The sequence below is a fragment of the Cebus imitator genome, unplaced genomic scaffold (assembly GCF_001604975.1).
Source record: "Cebus imitator isolate Cc_AM_T3 unplaced genomic scaffold, Cebus_imitator-1.0 Scaffold42, whole genome shotgun sequence".
Classification (NCBI taxonomy): domain Eukaryota; kingdom Metazoa; phylum Chordata; class Mammalia; order Primates; family Cebidae; genus Cebus; species Cebus imitator.
Window position 1 is genome coordinate 12,678,928 of NW_016107357.1, and position 18,414 is coordinate 12,697,341.

Sequence of the window (18,414 nt, forward strand, 5' to 3'; positions counted from 1 at the left end):
TTGTAGAATGTCCCTAAAATTGTTTTTTTGTTTTTTTTTTTTTGAGATGTAGTTTCCCTCTATCGCCCAGGACGGAGTACAGTGGCGCGATCTTGGCTCACTGCAACCTCCCTATCCTGGGTTCAAGTGATTAGCGTCTGAGTAGCTGGGATCACAAGCACCCGCCACCATGCCTGGCTAAGTTTTGTATTTTTAGTAGAGATAGGGTTTCACCATGTTGGTCAAGCTGGTCTTGAACTCCCAACCTCAAGCAATCCACCCTCCCAAAATGCTGGGTTTACAGGTATGAACCACCATGCCCAGCCTAAACATTTATTATCTTTTTGTGTTGGGAACATTCAGTATCCTTCTGACTATTTGAAACTGTGAAATATACTATTGTGAACTGTAGTCATCCTCTATTGCTAACTGTAATTCTGTAACTTTTAATAAATCTTTTCTTATCCTTGACTTCCCTCTACCCTTCTCAGCCTCTAATATCCTCTATCCTACTTTTTATTTCTATGAGGTCAGCCCTGATACAGTTTGGATGTTTGTCTCTGCCAAATTTCATGTTGAAATGTGATCCCCAGTGTTGGAGGTGTTTGGTCATGAGATGGATACCTAGAGAATGGCTTGATCTCTTCCCATGGTAATGAGTGAGTTCTCACTCTGTTAGTTCACATGAGAGCTGGTTGTTTAAAAGAGCCTGACATCTCTCACTTGTTCCCTCTCTTGCCACGTGAGATGCCTGCTCTCCCTCAGCCTTCTGCCATGATTGCCAGCTTCCTGAGGCCCTCACTGGAAGCAGATGCCGGCACTAAGCTTCTTGTAAAGTTTGCCGAACCATGAGCTAAATAAATCTCTTGCTTTATAAATTACCCAGCCTCAGGTGTTCCTTTATGGCAATGCAAAATGGACAACACAAACTCATTTTAGCTTCCAAATATGAATGAAAACATGTTTAACTTTCTGTTCTTGGTTTATTTCACTGAACATAATGTCTTCCATCCATGTTGCCAAGAATGACAGGGTTTTCTTAATGGCTGAATAGTATTCCATTTTGTATATATACCACATTTGCTTTATCCATTCGTCTGTTGTTGGACACTTAGATTGATTCCATATCTTGACTATTGTGAATAGTGCTGCAGTAACATGGGGATATAGTTGTCTCTTTGAGATGCTGATTTCCTCTCTTTTGGATAAATGGCCAGTAGTGGGATTGCTGGATCCTATGGTTGTTATATTTGTAGTTTCTTGAGGAACATCCATACTGTTCTCCATAATGGCTGTACTGGTTTACATTCCCGCCAACAGTGTGTAAGAGTTCATTTTTCTTCACATCCTCACAAGCATTTGTTATTTTTTTTTGGCTTTTGATAATAGCCAAGGGATGAGATGATACCTCATTGTGATTTTGATTTGCATATACCTGATGATTAGTGATGTTGAACATTACAAAATATATTTTTGACCATTTGTTTGCCTTCTTTTGAAAAATGTCTGTTCAGATCATTGGCCCATTTTAAAATTAGATTGTTTTTCTTTAGTTGAGGTGATTCAGTTTCTTGTATATTCTGGACAGTAACCCCATGTTGGTTGGATAGTTTGCAAATATTTTGTCCCATTCGGTAGGTTATCTTTTCACTCTGTTGATTGTTTCTTTCTTTTATTTTTTTGAGACAGAGTCTCACTCTGCTTTTCAGGCTGGAGTGTGGTGGCATGATCACAGATCACTGCAGCCTCTACTTCCCCAGACTCAGGTGATCCTCCCACCTCAGCCTCCTGAGTAGCTGGGACTACAGTCATATACCACCATGCCTGGCTAATTTTTGTATTTTGTGTAGAGATGGGGTTTCACCATGTTTCCCAGACTGGTCTCAAACTCCTGGGCTCAAGTGATCCTCCTCACTTAGTCTCTCAAAATTCTGGGATTACAGATGTGAAGCATTGGGCCTGGCCTTGCTGATTGTTTCCTTTGCTGTGCAGAAGATTTTTAATTTGATAAAATCTATTTTAGTTTTGCTATTATTGTCTGTGCTTTAAAAATCTTATTCATGAAATATTTCCCCAGACTCATGTCCTCAGTTTTCTTCTTTTAGTTTTACCATTTTTGGTCTTACCTTTAGATCTTTGATCCATTTAGAGTTGATTTTTATATGAGGTGAGAGGCAGTGGTCTAGTTTCATCCTTCTCCCTAAAGATAGCCAGTTTTCCCAGCACGATTTGTTGAAGAGACCTTCTTTTCCCCAATTGGTGTTCTTGGGATCTTTGTCAAAAATCAGTTGGCAGTATACATGTGGATTAATTTCTGGATTCTCAATACTATTTCATTGGTCTGTGTATCTAATTTTATGCCAGTACCATGTTGTTTTGGTTACTACAACTTTGTAATATATTTTGAGGTCTGGTAGTGATACCTCCAGTATTGCTGTTTTTGCTCATGATTACTTTGGTTATTTGGGGTCTTCTGTGGTTCCATACAAATTTTGGGATTTTTTTTTCTATTTCTGTGAGAAATGTCATTGGTATTTTGATAGAGATTACAGTCTTATTTTAACAATATTAATTCTTACAATCCATCAGCATGGCTGTCTTTCCAATTGTTTTCATCCTCTTCAATTTCTTTCATCAGTGTTTTGTAGTTTTCCTTGTAGCGATCGTTCACCTCTTTGGTTAAATTTATTCCTACGTATTTTAATATTTTTGTAGTTATTGTGAGATTTCCTTCTTAATTTCTTTTTCAGCTAGTTTATTGTTCATGTATAGAAATGCCACTGGTTTTTGTATATTAATTTTGTATCCTTCAACTTCACTGAATTCATTTATTAGTTCTAAGAGTTGTTTTACTACAGTCTTTAGGTTTTTCTAGATAAAAGAACATGTCATCTGCAAATGGGGACAGTTTGACTTCCCCCATTCCAATTTGAATGTCTTTTATTCTTCTCTCTTGTCTAATTGCCCTGGATAGGATTTCCAGGGATATGTTCAATAAGAGTGGAGACAGTTGGGAATCCTTGTGCTGGTCCATTTCTTAGAGGAAAAGCTTTCAGCATTTCCTCATTTGTAAGATCTTCACTGTGTGTTTGTCATACGTGCCCTTTATTATGATGAGGTGCTTTCCTTCTATACCTAATTTGTTGAGAATTTTTTTTTATTATGAAGGGATGTTGAATTTTATCAAAAGCTTTTTCTGCATATATTGAGATGATCATGTAATTTTTGCCCTTCATTCTATTGATGAGATGTATGATGTTTATTGATTTGCATATTTTGAACCAACTTTGCATTCCTGGGATAAATCCCACTTGATCATGGTATATTATCTTTTTGATGTGTTTTTCTCACCTTTTATTTTTTTCTCTGGAATGTTCATAATATGAATATTTATTTGCTTAATGGTATCCTATAAATCTTGTAGGCTTTCTTCATTCGTTTTAAGTTCTTTTTTGTCTTCCTGTGTTATTTCAGAAGACCTGTCTTTGAGCTAAGAAATTATTTGTTTTGCTTGGTCTAGTATGTGTTGAAACTTTAATTGTACCTTTTATTTCATTCATTGAATTCGTTAGTTGCAGGATTTCTGTTTGGTTATTTTTTGTGGTGTCTATCTCTTTGTTGAATTTCTCATTTTAGATCATGAATGTTTTCTTGGCTTTATTGAATTATCTATTTGAATTCTCTTGTATTTCACTGAGTTTTTTTTTTAAGATTTCTATTTTGAATTCTTTTTATGCCATTTCACTTATTTCCTTATGATTGGGAAATATTACTGGAAAGTCATTGTTTTCCTCTGGAGGTGACATGTTTCCTTGCTTTTTTATGGCTGATGTATCCCTATGTTGATATCTATGCATCTAGTGGAAAAGGGACTGCTTCCAATTTTATGAAGTAGGTTTTGTAGGGAAAGACTTATTCATATGGAGTGTGTATTAATCTGTTTTTGCATTGCTATAAATAAATACCCGAGACTGGGTAATTTATAAAGAAAAGAGGTTTAGTTGGATCACGCTTCTGTAGGCTGTGCAGGAAGCGTAGTGGCTTCTGCTTCTGGGGAGGCCTCTGGTGCTCTCTATCATGGTGGAAGGGAAAGCGGGAGCAGGCACACCTCACATGTTGGGAACAGGAGTGAGAGAGAAAGAGAGAGTGGGGCAAGGGGCCACACAGTTTTAGACAACCAGATCTCATGAGAACTCACTATGCAGTACCAAGGGGGAATGGTGTAAAACAATTCATGAGAGCTACATCCCCATGATCCAGTCACCTCTGTATTAGTCCACTTTCATGCTGCTGATAAAGATATGAAGACTGGGCAATTTACAAAAAAAAGAGGTTTAATGACTTACAGTTCCACATTGCTGAGGAGGCCTCACAATAACGGCAGAAGGCAAGGAGGAGCAAGTCACATCCTATCTGGATGGCGGCAGGCAAAGAGAGATTGGGCAGGGAAACTTTTTCTTGTGATACCATTATATCTCTTGAGTCTTATTCGATATCATGAGAGCAGCATGGGAAGGACCTGCCTGCATGATTCAGTTACCTCCCACTGGGTCCCTCCCACAACACATGGGTATTCAAAAAGCTCAAGGCCCTCTCCAAACTGGACTCAGGGTGTGCAAGAACCATGAGATTCTCCTTTCGTAAGGACTGGGATTTGGGTGGGGACACAGCCAAACCATATCAACTTTCCACTAGGACTCATCTCCAACACTGGGGATTACAGTTTGACATAAGATTTGGGTGGGGACACAGATTCAAATCATATCAAGGTGTCAGTTTGGTGTGGTACACTGGCCTTGGTATGCAGTACATGGCTGCTTGGCCAACTTGAAGGGCTGTCTCTGAGGTCCTTATTGGAGGTGCAGGGCCACTGAGCAAGCCAAGGGTTTGTTGTGTCTTCAGGGAATAGGGTGCTGCGGGCCTGTTTCTCAGGTCCTGAATGTGGGCGCATAGCCACTTTGCTAGCCTGGGGGCATATCAAATACTGAAAGGCTCAGTGCCCTCTCCTGCTTGGGGGAGGGTACACAGTGAATTGGCTGACTCAAGGGTGGGTTCATCCTAGGCAGCAGTGGCAGACTGTTCCTCCAGCTAGAAGTGCAGTAGTGAGGGTGGTTTTTCATGCTGTGCAGGACCAGTGTCACAGCTTACCTTCGGACCAGGCTCCTGGGATTATGGCATTCAGCCACCTGGGTGGGCTTGGTTGAATGAAGAAGGAGCTCCAGTGCTGAAGAGATATAGTGATTCCTGGCTCCAGAGGAGGATGCACTCCAGAGGTGGCTCTGGTCTCAAGATGATGCTCTGCAACAGATTGGCTCAGAGGGGCTGGGTGGGGGTGGGGAGTGCATACCTTATGGTTCTAATCTGGAGCAATGCTGCTGTGCAGATTCCTGGCAGCTCTGCAAACTGGATGCAGGGCTTGCGAGAACTGTGAGATTCTCCTTTTGTAAGGACTGTAGGTGTTTGCTGTGTCAGTAGAGGTGGATGAGGTCCTTCTGTTTATCTTTTCCATGCAATGAGATGTCCCTCCTGACTCCTGGCAGATTTAATCTGAGCAGGGGATACAGGGCTGCAGCGGCTGAGTGCCTGCATGCTGCCTTTCTGGACTGCCAGTCCCCACGGATGCATCTTCACTCCCCCACTGTACTTCAGCACCCTCCTTCAACACTCCAGTCAGCTCTTGGCTGTTGATTCATTGCCTTGGTCGTTTTGGTGGGTCGGGGGGCAGGCAGAATGCCAGTCCTCTCTAGTCAACCATTTTGCTGACATCACTCTTCCAAATGATCTGGAGTTTATTTTCATTTTTTTCATCCAAAAATATAAGGATTCTATATTTACACTGTGCTAGGAGACTAAAGGTCATTAAAATATAATAGAGCCCCTACTTTACAACAGAAGTAGATATATGGTTCTTTATAGCATGGTAGAATTTGAACGTCACTTTTATGGCTTTGTAACTGTGACTGGCTCTATCTGGATGTGCAATTTCTGAGGAAATGTTGAAATCAAAACTTAGACACTGAGTTTTTAGAAAGCTAATTATATAGAGCTCACCAAAATTATAGTTTTTTCCCCAAAATTCTCACTGTGCTTTAAAAATAATTTGTATTAACTATCCCTCTGTATGAGGATCATAGTTGTGACCATCATATCATTATGTCAACAGTGACCTTTGAGAGTTAGAAGAGTAAAAGATGGGAGAGCCATCTTGTTCGCGCAGAGGAGATTCTTAGAAGTACCAACTTAGAGATGAAATTGCTGGCCTAGAAACTAGTAACCTTCTCACTGGGTTTCATGGTTCTTTTTTCCTTTCTTTCATCATTTTGGGTTTCCAGCTGAGATGTTAAAACAAAGATTAGAAGACCTGGAACAAGAGACAATCAGCCTGCACTTTCAGCTTCCTTCAAGGCAGCCAGCTCTAAGCAGCTTCCTGGGTCACCTGGCAGCACAAGTCCAGGCTGCCTTGCGCCATGGGGCCACTGAGCAGTGAGTACTTGTCATTGTCGCCATTTCCTCCTCATGTTTCTTCCTACCTTTCAGCTCCCACATAGTAAAGAGCTGGGAGGAGCTTAGCTGTAGGAACCCTCGGCTGCTTTCCTGGGAAGGGCCCTTTGTTGGTTGGGAAGGTGAGGGTCCTTCCAGAGTGAGGGAATGACTCACGTGGGTCATGCTTCTCTAGACAAGACTTTTCTGCTACTTGGCAGAGAGAGATCCTCCACAAGTGCAGCTGCATCCCAGGTCTGAATCATTCCTTCTAAGAAGGTGTGGTCATTTCCTCTTGTTGAGGCAGCTTGGTGTCCTGTGATCCTATTAAGCCTGTAAGATCCATATATGGTCCCCTCTGACCGAGCAATGAAAACCCTTCTTCCTCCTAACTCTACTTCCAGCTCCCGAGCAACATTCACCCAAGGCTCTTCTGGGATCAGTAATATATAGAGAGCAATTGCTGCTTCTAATCTAGTGGCTTGTGGTCCTGGCTGCATGTTTGAATAACTTAGAGAGATTTAAAACCTACCAATGTCCACCCCCACCTCAGGCAAGCTGAGTCGGAATGTCTCGAGGTGGTAGGCAAGGGTGGCTCCCAGATGTTGGCATGCTTGAAAAGGCTGAGAACCATTGCTCCATCTACCTGCCTGTTCCCTCTCTCTCCAGGTAAAGGTCTGAGAGGGAACAAGTGTTTTATGACTGCTGTGAGCCTCATCACAATTCAGGTCTGTTTCTAGGTGTCAACATGACCACAACAATTCCACTTTATTTCTCACTTCCAATTGGCCCTGACAATCGCAAGACTGTCTGGCCCCTTCCTATTAAGTGTACATGGCATTATACATTTAGTTTATCTTGGTCCCTCCCTAAAGCCCTTCTGGACTGTGAGGCCAGTTATTTTCTCAGTTTTGTCAGTAGCATATAGCAGAGTGAATAGCACCTGGTAGGTGCCTTTTTATAACTGTTTGCTCAGGGAACTTTTTCATGGTTCTCTTAAACAGGGAGTAAATTTTGCCTTGCCATTTCCATGCCTTTCTCATCTGACATTGAGACGTCATTACAACATTGCCTGTTCCTCTTTCTTTCAAGCATGAGGCCCCTCCCAAATTGACTTTCTGTGTAATTCTCTCATTCTTTCATCTTTGGGATTATTTCTTGTCCTCTACTTTAGTCTTGGGAGATCTTTAGCAAGCATATAGAAATGGGGCAAAAAAATTGAGGCACAATAAATTTAGCTAATTTATTATGTTTCTATTTATTGAACAAACACATAACAGTTACTAAGTGCTTTAGAAGTTACTCATTTAATTTATTTCCATTTTTTAAAAATTGTGGTAAAATACACGTAACATAAAATTCACCATCTTAGCCATTGTTAAGTATACAGTTCAGTGGTACTAAATACATTATAATGCTGTACAACCCTCACCACCATTCATCTCCAGAACTTTTTCCTCTTCCCCAACTAACACTCTCTGCCATTAAGCAATAAATCCCCATCCCTTCTCCTCTTCTGGCCCCTGACAAACACATTCTAATTTCCATTTCTCTGAATTTGACTACTCTGCGTACCTCATATAAGTGGAACCATACAATATTTGTTCTTTTGTGACTGACCTTTCTCATAGCATAGTGTCTTCCAGGTTCATTCATCTGATAGCTCGTGTCAGAATTTCCTTCATTTCAAGGCTGTATAATACTCCATTGTCTGGATAGACTACAGTTTGCTTATTCATTCATTTAAATAACTCGTTTAATCTTCATGACAATTCTAGGGGGTAGTATTATTTTATATATTGATATCTATGTGTATAGAGATCTGTATCTACATCAATACCTGAATTTTAAGATGAGGAAACCAGGCCCAGTAGAAGCTAAGAAACTCAGGCAGACCAACCAGCATGTTGAGTACTGAGGGAGGCACAAACCCAGCTGTCTGGCTTGCATCCTGTCTGCGAACCAGTGCACTATGCTGCCTCTCTAAGTATGGGCTGGCAAAGGCTGATAAATTACTATCTCTTTAGCCCTACATGCAAGTTGGATGGAGAGCGTATTAGTCCATTTTCACATTGTTATAAACAATTAGCTGAGACTGAGTAATTTATAAATGAAAAAGGATTAATTAGCTCATGATTCTTCAGGCTGTACAGGGAGCATGAGGCTAGCATCTGCTCAGCTCCTGGGGAGGCCTCAGGAAACTCATAATCATGGCGTAAGGTGAAAGGAGAGCACACACATTGAATGGCCAGAGTAGGAGCAAGAGAGAAAAGAGGGAGGTGCCACATACTTTTAAACAACCAGATCTCATGTGAACTGTATCATAAGAACAGCGCCAAGAGGATGGTGCTAAACCGTTCATGAAATATCCACCTTCATGGTACAATCGTTTCCCACCAGACCCTGCCTCCAACACTGGGGATTACATGACATGAGATTTGGGTGGGGACACAGATCCAAGCCATATCATTCCACCCATGGTCTCCGCAAATCTCATGTCTTTCTCACATTGCAAAATATAAGCATCCCTTCCCAATAGTCCCCCAAAGTCTTAGCTCATTTCCGGCATTAATTCAGAAGTTCAAAGTCCAAAGTCTCATCTGAGACAAGGCTAGTCCCTTCTGCCTGTGAGCATGTAAAATAAAAAACCATTTAGTTACTTCCGAGGTATAGGCATTGGGTTAATGCTCCTGTTCCAAAAGAGAGAAATTGTCTGAAAGAAAGGGGCTACAGGCCCCATGCAATTTGAAACCCAGTGGGGCAGTCATTAAATCTTAAAGCTCCAAAATAATCTCCTTTTCACTCCATGTCTCACATCCAGAGCACACTGGTGCAAGGAGTGGGCTCCCATGAACTTGGGCAGCCCTGCCTCTGTGGCTTTGCAGGGTTCAGCCCCTGCAGCTGCTCTCATAGGCTGGCATTGAGTGCCTACAGCTTTTCCATGCTGAGGGTGCAAGCTGCCAGTGGATCTATCATTCTAGGGTCTGCAAGATAGTGGACCCCTTCTCACAGCTCCACTAGGCAGTGCCCCCATGGGGACTTGGTGTTGGGGCTCCAACCCCATATTTCCCCTCCCTACTACCCTAGTAGTGGTTCCCCAAGAGGGCTCCTCCCCTGCAGCAGTCTTCTACCTAGGCAACAAGCTCATGCATCCTCTGAAATCTAGGCAGATGCTCCCAAGCCTCAACTCTTGTATTCTGTGGACCCTCAGTCTTATCACCATGTGGAATTTGCCAGGGCTTATGGCTTGTACCCTCAGAAGCAGTGGCCCAAGCTATATCTGGACCCCTTTGAGACAAGGCTGGAGTTGGAAAAACAGAGCAGTGTGGAGAGCAGTGTTCTGAGACTGTGCAAAGCAGTAGGGCCCTGGCCTGGCCCATGAAACCGTTCTGTCCTCATAGGCCTCCAAGCCTGTGATGGGAGGGGTTGCCATGAAGGTCTCTAAAATGCCTCTGAGGCCTTTTCCCCATTGTCTTAGCTATTAGCACACAGCTTCTTTTTACTTATGCAAATTTTTGCAGCCTGCTTGAATTCCTCCCCTGAAAATTGGCCTTTTTTTTTCTACCACATGGCCAAGCTGCAAATTTTCCAAACTTTTATAACTTGCTTCCCCTTTATATATAAGTTCCAACTTTAGCTCATGCATATAAGCACAGGTTGTTAGAAGCAGCCAGGCCACATCTTGAATGCTTTGCTGCCTAGAAATTTCTACCACCAGATACCTTAAATCATTACTCTCAAGTTCAAAGTTCCACAAACAACCTAGGGCAGGGGGACAATGCAGCTAAGTTCTTTGCTAAGGCGTAACAAAAGTGAGCTTTACTTCAGTTCCCAATAAGTTCCTCATGTCAATCTGAGACTTCAGCAGCCTGGCTTTCACTGTTCATATAACTTCCAGCATTTTGGTCATAACCATTTAATCAGTTTCAAGGAATTTCCAAACTTTTCCTCACCTTCCTGTCTTCTTCTGAGCCATGCACACTCTTTCAACCTCTGCCTACTACCCAATTTCAAAGCAACTTCCACATTTTCAGGTATCTTTATAGCAATGCCCTGCGTCTTTGTACCAATTTTCTGTATTAGTCTGTCTTCACATTATTATAAAAAAATACCCAAGACTGGGTAATTTATAAAGAAAAGAGGCTTAATAGGCTTACAGTTCTGCAGGATGTACAGGAAGCATGATCTGGCATCTGCTTGGCTTCTGGGGAGTCCTTGGGTAACTTACAATCATGGCAGACGGTGAAAGGGGAGCAGACATATCACATGGCTGGAGCAGCAAGAGAGGGAAAAATGGGAGATGTTATTCACTTTTAAACAACCAGATGTTTTGGGAACTCTATCATGAGAACATGAGGGGATGGTGCTAAACATTCATATAAAATCCATTCTTATGATACAATCACCTCCCCCCACCAGGCCCCAACTCCCACATCAGGGACTACAATTCAACAAGAGATTTGGGTGGGGACACAAATCCAAATCATAGCAGAGAGTGATGATTTTATCATGGTCTTGCCAGTTTATAATAGAATATGATTAACTAAAAGCCAGTGTCATGCATTCTTAATTATATTAGGTTACACCATAAGGGCATCTCTTATATTTGACTGTTTCAAACCTGTCAAACTTTTTATGGGGTTCAAAATAATAAGGCCCCCAGAAAAGTATGGGACTTTATTACACGTTTATCAAGATAATATTAGCTGTTGGCTTACTTCATGAGCTACCACCCTCTTTTCTTGTCCTCACAGGAGTTGTCTGTATACTGTGCTTTTACGTTCCGTTCACGTTTTGAGCCCACTGTGACTTGGTTTCTGTCTCTATCACTCTTCGGATTTCTATCAAAGTCAGCAATGACTTTCTATTAGCTAAATTTAAAAGGCATTTTTCAATTATTTTTCTGCTATTTATCATGGCAGTGTCTAGAATATTTAAATTCATTCTTAAAACTCCCGCTCCCCTTGGCTTTCATGATTTCACCCTTCCTGGTCTTCTTGCTACCTTTCTGGCCATTTTTCTTAATGTCTTTTGAGCTCCTTCTCTCCCTTTCTTCTTCTTCTTCTTCTTCTTTTTTTTTTTTTTTTTTTTTTTGAGATAGGGTCTGACTATATGGGCCAGGCTGGTCTTGAACTCCTGGGCTCAAGCAATTCTCCCACTTTGGGCCCCTGAAGTGTTGGGATTACAGGCGTGAACCACCATTCCTGGCTCCTTTCTCTAATATTGATGTTCCTCTGTCTTCTGTTCTAGCTTTTCCTCTGTTCTCACTTTGTATCTTATTTCTGGGTGGTCTCAAATGCTCTGAGGATTAAGATACTGTGTCTATACTAATTTTTATCAAATTTCTATCTCTAGCCCTGATTTATTTCCAGAGTTCCAGTCCACAGTTCAGTTTTCCGTTGAGCATCTCCCTCATCTTTACTAAATTTAGTATGTTTTTGTTCTTAAAGTTACCATCTCTTTATCCTTGCCTTTTACTAAGTTTACTGTCTTTTAAATTAAATTTACTATTGTTCTCCCCATTCAGTTCCTTCTCCTACATCCCCAGTCTCAGTGACTTTCACTGCCATTTACCTAGTTACCCAAGCAAGGACTCTGAGGCATCTCTGGCTCCTCCTTTTCCATCCCTCCCTGCAGTCACTGGTCACCAAGTCCTGTTTCTTCCACTGTCTTTCTCATTCCCACTCACTTGTCTCACCTGCACAACAATGCCTTAGTTCTGCTCTTTAACAATTTAAATCTGGATTATTGCAGTGGTCTCCTTGCTGGTATTTCTGATTCCATTATTACCGCCTCTCGTTCATCTTCCACAAGGACATGATAGAAATATTACATTTTGCTTAATGGCTCCCCATTGCTTGCAGGATAAAATTCATGTTGCTTAGCATGATATCCAGAGACTTCGTGATCCAGCCCCTGCATTTAACTAGCCATTACCAGCATCTGCAATAGAGCCTTACAGAAGTGTTGTAAGTTACCCCCATGTTCTGAATGTTTGTAGATTCTATGATCTTGCTCATGGCCCTTTGTGGTCACCAACTATTGCCCGTTCTTCCAGACTTAGTAAACTAATATTCTTGCAAAGCTCTGCTCATCAGTCACACCATCTCCCCTCGCCCTTGAATGACAGCACACCTTGAATGACTTCATTTCTGCTTGGGACTTAAATAAACCTGTTTTCTTGAATATCTGTTTACTCTGACAGATGATAAGCTCCTTGAGGACAAGACTGTGTTATATTTATCTTTCTATTTCTAGAGACTAGAACAGTGTTTGGCCCATAATCTGTGTTCTGTATTCATTTAATGTGTGAATGTGTGTGACATAATGTGTAACACGTATGCATATGTAGCTATATATAGGTTCACAAACGTATATGTGAATATCGAGAGAGAGAGAGAGAGACTGACTTCACTTTATTGGGATTCAGTTGCCCTAGAGGAAAATGCGCCTACAGCTTTTCTTCTGAAATTACCAGCAAGAAGGGTTGCACAGAATCTTGACAGAACCTTGGATAGGAGGTCAGTTCTGGTCCTTTCTCTTCCACTAACCAGCTCTATATGGCTTGGTGTAGTTATCAAATCTCTCCAAATTCCACTCCCCTCATCAGAAAATAAGGGGATTAAATTAGATCACTGATTTCTAAACTTCAGTTATTTATGTTTTATCTTGGCTTTTCTTTTGCTAAATCCACCTGTCTTATTATCGCCATAACTAGAAAATAATGAGTTGAAATTAACTTTCTGAAATTTTTCTAATGCATATTAACACAATTACATAATTACTAATAATTTTTAAAAACCTTTCAGTGTGCTAAGTACCCACTGCAGTTTTCACAGTGACCACCAGGGGGCCATGGTGCCAGGCTGAAGTCCACACAGCCCAGAGCCTGGACAGAAACAGCTCTCACAGGCTCTTCCTCTGCATCAAAGGTGAAATATAGTATTTTTGAATGAGTGGTGCTTTTCCTGTAGAAATAGAATAGTTGTATCAACATGAAAAAATTTAGATACTAATTAATAACGCAAATAAGTTCCTGTTAACCTTTCTGGGATCAAGTATTTATTTATTTTGAGAAGCTGATGAAAGCTATAGACTTCCTCTATTGCGAAACCATGTATGTATATGTACGCAAACTATTGAGTGTGGTTTCAGGAGACTCACAGGTCTTCTGAGTTATTCGTTCACTCCTTAGAGGGTCTTTGGCTCCCAGATTAAGAAAATGTAGTTTAGGTTAAGATTTAAGAAGCTGTAAACAGCCAGATACAATCAGATACTTTGTGTGTTATTATTTTTATTGTCACTTTGATCTTAAAAATCACAATGTAATTCAACTTTTTGAAAAACACTGTTTAATCCTCTGAACTTATGTAGAAGAGCACCCTGGGTCACCCTTGATATGTTCAGATCCTGCTAGCAGCCTGGAGAGTTTTAACTACCTTCAGGGGTAAACCAGGTTCCTCTGATGGCAGATATCGGTACTCAAATCATTTGACCCCTCTTCTATGGGGTCCCCTGGCCCAATGGGTTTGCTTGTTCGAGGAATAACTTTCGTGATGTCCACTTGATTCCCGTGGGAAGTTCATGTATCTCTGTCACAACGAATGGTGTTTGCTGAGGCCACCCCGTAACAGACCCTCTTTGCCCTGTTAGCTCTCTCTAATTCCTTTATCCCTGCTTGAGGGGGCGGCGACACAAAAGAAGTGAGTTGCTTAAACAATGTTGCAGTAGACAGTTTTGGTGCCCTGTGTCCCAATCCCTTGGCCTCCCTACGATTTCCTCCACATCTGGGAACCCTGCTCACTGTCGGCTTTCCACTAAGGCACCCAGCAGGCTTATCCGGCCTGTCTGCACAGGTGTTCTCCTCGGAAGCTGCGTGAAGAGGGGTGGGGGTGGGTACTGTCCTGAGAGTGACCCTCGCTCAATGCCCCAGCCTACCCAGCCTCTCAGGGAACAGTTCTGAGGCAGGCTCCACACATTTTTTTTTTTTTTTTTTAATTTTCTAGAAGGTTCCTACTACTAAGAATCGTTTGCCTATTGGGTTCCATTTGCCCATGTAGTAATCAGCTCCACAATGAACCTTTTATTCAATTTTCCTCTTTCTCACTCCAGTTTCTTGGGGATCACTTCTTCAAAAAACAACCTGCACTCAGGTCCCTGTCTCAGGCTCTGCTGCTAGGAGAACCTAAACACAGACAGATATCCATGTTGGAGGATTAGTTATCAGTCTTCCTTCTTGCAGGGCATCCCCAATCTTTATGAGTGAACCTAGTGGATTTTTTTCCCACTGGGTGGATAGAAGAGTTTTCTCCCATGTGGGCCAGGTTTGGACCGGCAAACCATAGGACAGGGGAGAAAAACGCATCTCTCGTGAAGACTCCATTTCCTACATGGCCAACAGGTGGGTGGGGATTGAGAGTGGTGGTTGACTGCAGTGGTGCTGGTTGAGCAGCCCCAGGGGTAGGATGCCCCACTCCAACATTAGAGATTCAGAACGCAGGGCATTTAGGTCTACGCCCTTCAGCTTTGGTTTCCAACTCTGGAGCAACCGGAAAATTCCTCCTCCATATCCTGTGACAAAAGGGATCAGAAGAGGAGAGGCTTCTGTTCCTACTGTGTCTTTCACCCAGTCAAAGGAAAGTTATTTTTCCTTTCTCCCAAGAGAGAGGGTTAGCCTGCTATCACACATTTGGATGATAATTTTCTCATGAATACATTGCATTTCTCTAACTATTCCCATGCATTTTTCCACTGGATCTTCACCAACGCGTACATGCAAACTGGTCATATTTGTAACCTAAGTTGTGTGTATGCGTGCATGTGTTCGTGTGCATGTGCACACAAAATGTTCTTTGTCAAAGACCTTTTCCCAATGGATAACTTCAAACTCAAGCAAACAAAATACAACAAACTTTAAAACAAAGGTCCACTATGGCTTTCCAGTGGGGCTTATCAAGGCAGAGCCCCAGTTTGCTTGTCCACATATTTCCCACACGAATACTTCCTTTGAGATGGGAACAGAGAAGATGAATGTTGTGCAGCCCTGTGATGCTTTTGGACAGACTCATTCTTCCTCTGACCAAGTGTTCCTCAATTGCCTTTGAAACATATGATATATATATATATACACACACACATTTGAGATGGAGTTTCACTTTTGTTGCCCAGGCTGGAGTGCAATGGTATGATATTGGCTCACCGCAACCTCTGCCTCCCAGGTTCAAGTGATTCTTTTGCCTCAGCCTCCCGAGTAGCTGGGATTACAGGCATGCGCCACCACACCTGGCCAACTTTGTATTTTTAGTAGAAACAGGGTTTCTCCATGTTGGTCAGGCTGGTCTCAAACTCCGGACTTCAAGTGATCAGCGTTCCAAAATGTGGGGATTACAGGCATGAGCCACCTTGCCTGGCCCCGAAACGTGATTCTTTATTTCCCTTTGGTTGTCATGTAGGGACCATCACAGCATTCAGTGTAACAGAGTTCAGTGATGGTCGGCTCTAAGCTCTGGAAATTAGAATCAAGGTACACTGTATGAGTCCAGAAAATAACTGTTACAGACACATTTTACCCGGGATGTAAAATGAGATGGCTATCATACAACATAAAAATTTTCATTACTGGCTGGACATGATGGCTCACACCTGAAATCCCAGCTCTTTGGCAGGCTGAGGCAGGAGGGTTGCTTGAGACTGAGAGTTTGAGACGAGCCTGAGCCACATAATGAGACCCCCATCTCCACAAACGAAACAAAACGAAACAAAAAACTAGCCAAATGTGGTGGCACACACCTGTAGTCCTAGCTAATTGGAAAGCTAAGTCAGGAGGAGTGCTTGGACTCAGGAGTTTGGGGCTGTCGTGAGCTATGATTACACCACAACACTCAAGCCTGACTGACAGAGCAAGACCCCATTGCTAAGAAAAAAATATTTGTAGGTTGGGCGTGGTGGCTCATGCCTGTAATCCCAGCACTTTGGGAGGCTGAGGCGGGCGGATCACCTTAGGTTGGGAGTTCAAGACCAGCCTGACCAACATGGGGATACCCCATCTCTACTAAAAATACAAAATTAGCCGGGCGTGGTGGCTCCTGCTTGTAATCTCAGCTACTTGGGAGGCTGTGGCAGGAGAATCACTTGAACCCAGCAGGTGGAGGTTGTGGTGAGCTGAGATCACACCATTGCACTCCAGCCTGGGCAACAAGAGTGAAACTCCGTCTCAAAAAAAATTATTACCAACATACCAGGTGTATTTCTGAACCTCAGATCAGATCAGATCACTGAACCACAAGGAACAGTGGTGTGCCCTATGTCCCACTTCCAGGAGACCAGCTCCAAACCCTTTGTCATGGCGTCTAGAAGAGAAGGAAGAAAGGACAAGAGGGGAAAAATAAGTTGTGAGCCACAGAGGACTCCTCAGGACTTGTTTTGGAACTACTGGATTTTAAATAACCCCCAGATAAAGGTATCCCATATCATCCTCTTCGATCAAATTCAACTGAAGTCTGTCCTGAGGCTGGTGGCATCAGGCATAACCATTATTAACCCAAATAAATATTCATGTGTCTCTCTTGGAGGGCGGTCATTTCTATGAGTGGGATAAAACTGTATAGAACAACGAAAGTTTCCCAAGGAATGTGACTACCTCGATGATTTCTTCATTCCTTTTTCAATATTCCTGAAATATGCATTCACAACAGTCACACTGTAGAAGTTATCAATGCAATGAAAACATTTTTCCTGTGCAATTTGGAGCTAATTTTTTCTGCGATATAGGATCTTATTTTATGAATGGATTTTATCCTCCTTTAAATCATTGGAAAAGACAGTAGCGTAGAAAGGCCAAGATTTTTCAGGTATTATTGGGCTGGTCCCGGTGGAGACCTGTATGAAACTCTGGGTCTGGGTGTGATCTTGGACACCTGAGTCCCCACTGGTACTGAGTGCTGTTCTAACACTCTACCCTGCATGTTTTTAATTCTTGCCCTGAGGGATTTGCTCATTTTGCATACTGATTAGTTTACAGCAGCAATGCTAATTTGCAGTGACATTAGGGATTACACATTGAGAATTATTAAATGTAAAGGGGACAACATTGCAGAACAGAGGAAGCCTGACTCAGAAGCCCGTCCCTGGCTTCATTACTGTGCTACAGTGCGTCCTGGGGCCATCACTCAGCCGTCTATGGATCCCTTTCTCTACCTGGAGTAAGAATATGAGAGGCAGACAGAGTAGTTTTCGTTAATCACAGGGGATTTTCTTATGGATTAAGTAATGAATGTGATTAATGATAATATAGAGAATTCCCAGTTTCCCACCTGTAGCCCCTCTGTAGCTAATTTTCAATTCTGTGTTGATTTCCTTCAATGGCTCTCGTCCTGACCCAGATGGTATCTCTTTAGGAAATTCAAGAAACTCTTAATATTAGCATAAGCAGAGCAAATTGAGAAATAAATTAGTGCAAATAAATGATCCAATGCAATAGAAAAGTGAATATAAACGACTTCTGGATTTTCTAGGGCACAGACTCATTGAACCATTCAATAAATATTTGCTAAGCCCCTACTCAGTGCCAGGCACTGGGGTCATCACCATGAGATACGCTCAATCCCTTCCCTCCCCTGGTTCATAGTCAGGAATGAGGAACTGTGCAAACAGGTGGAGACTCTGGAGCCAGAGGAGGAAGTGCATTTCATTCCCACAGACATCAGTAGCTGAGGGTGGTTTTGTTCCAGATAATTTTTCTGACACACATAAAGATCCTCAGACACATTTTTGTCTCTTCCCTCCTTCCTTCCTTCCCTCCTTCCTTCCTTCCTTCTCTCTCTTTCCTTCCCTCCCTCCCTCTCTCCCTTCCTCCCTCTCTCCCTCCCTCCCTTCCTCTCTCACTTTCCTTCCTTCCTCTCCCTTTCTTTCCTCCCTCCCTCCTTTCTCCCTTCCCTCCCCTCCCCTCCCCTCCCC

The 18,414-nt window shown here is 42.3% G+C and overlaps 1 protein-coding gene across 6 annotated transcripts in view; it reads left to right on the forward strand.

The window, feature by feature from the left end:
• Positions 1–18,414, forward strand: part of DISC1 (DISC1 scaffold protein) — a 368,084-nt gene that overhangs the window by 105,645 nt on the left and 244,025 nt on the right. For 5 of the 6 annotated variants that reach the window (XM_037737791.1, XM_017526541.2, XM_037737790.1 and 2 more), the window contains one exon: positions 6,312–6,462. The exons of the other annotated variant lie outside the window; for it this stretch is intronic. In XM_037737791.1, coding sequence (XP_037593719.1) covers positions 6,312–6,323 — 12 coding nt within the window. In that variant the 3' untranslated portion in view covers positions 6,324–6,462. Of the gene's footprint in view, positions 1–6,311; positions 6,463–18,414 lie in introns of those variants that run through there. 6 annotated transcript variants of the gene reach the window in all.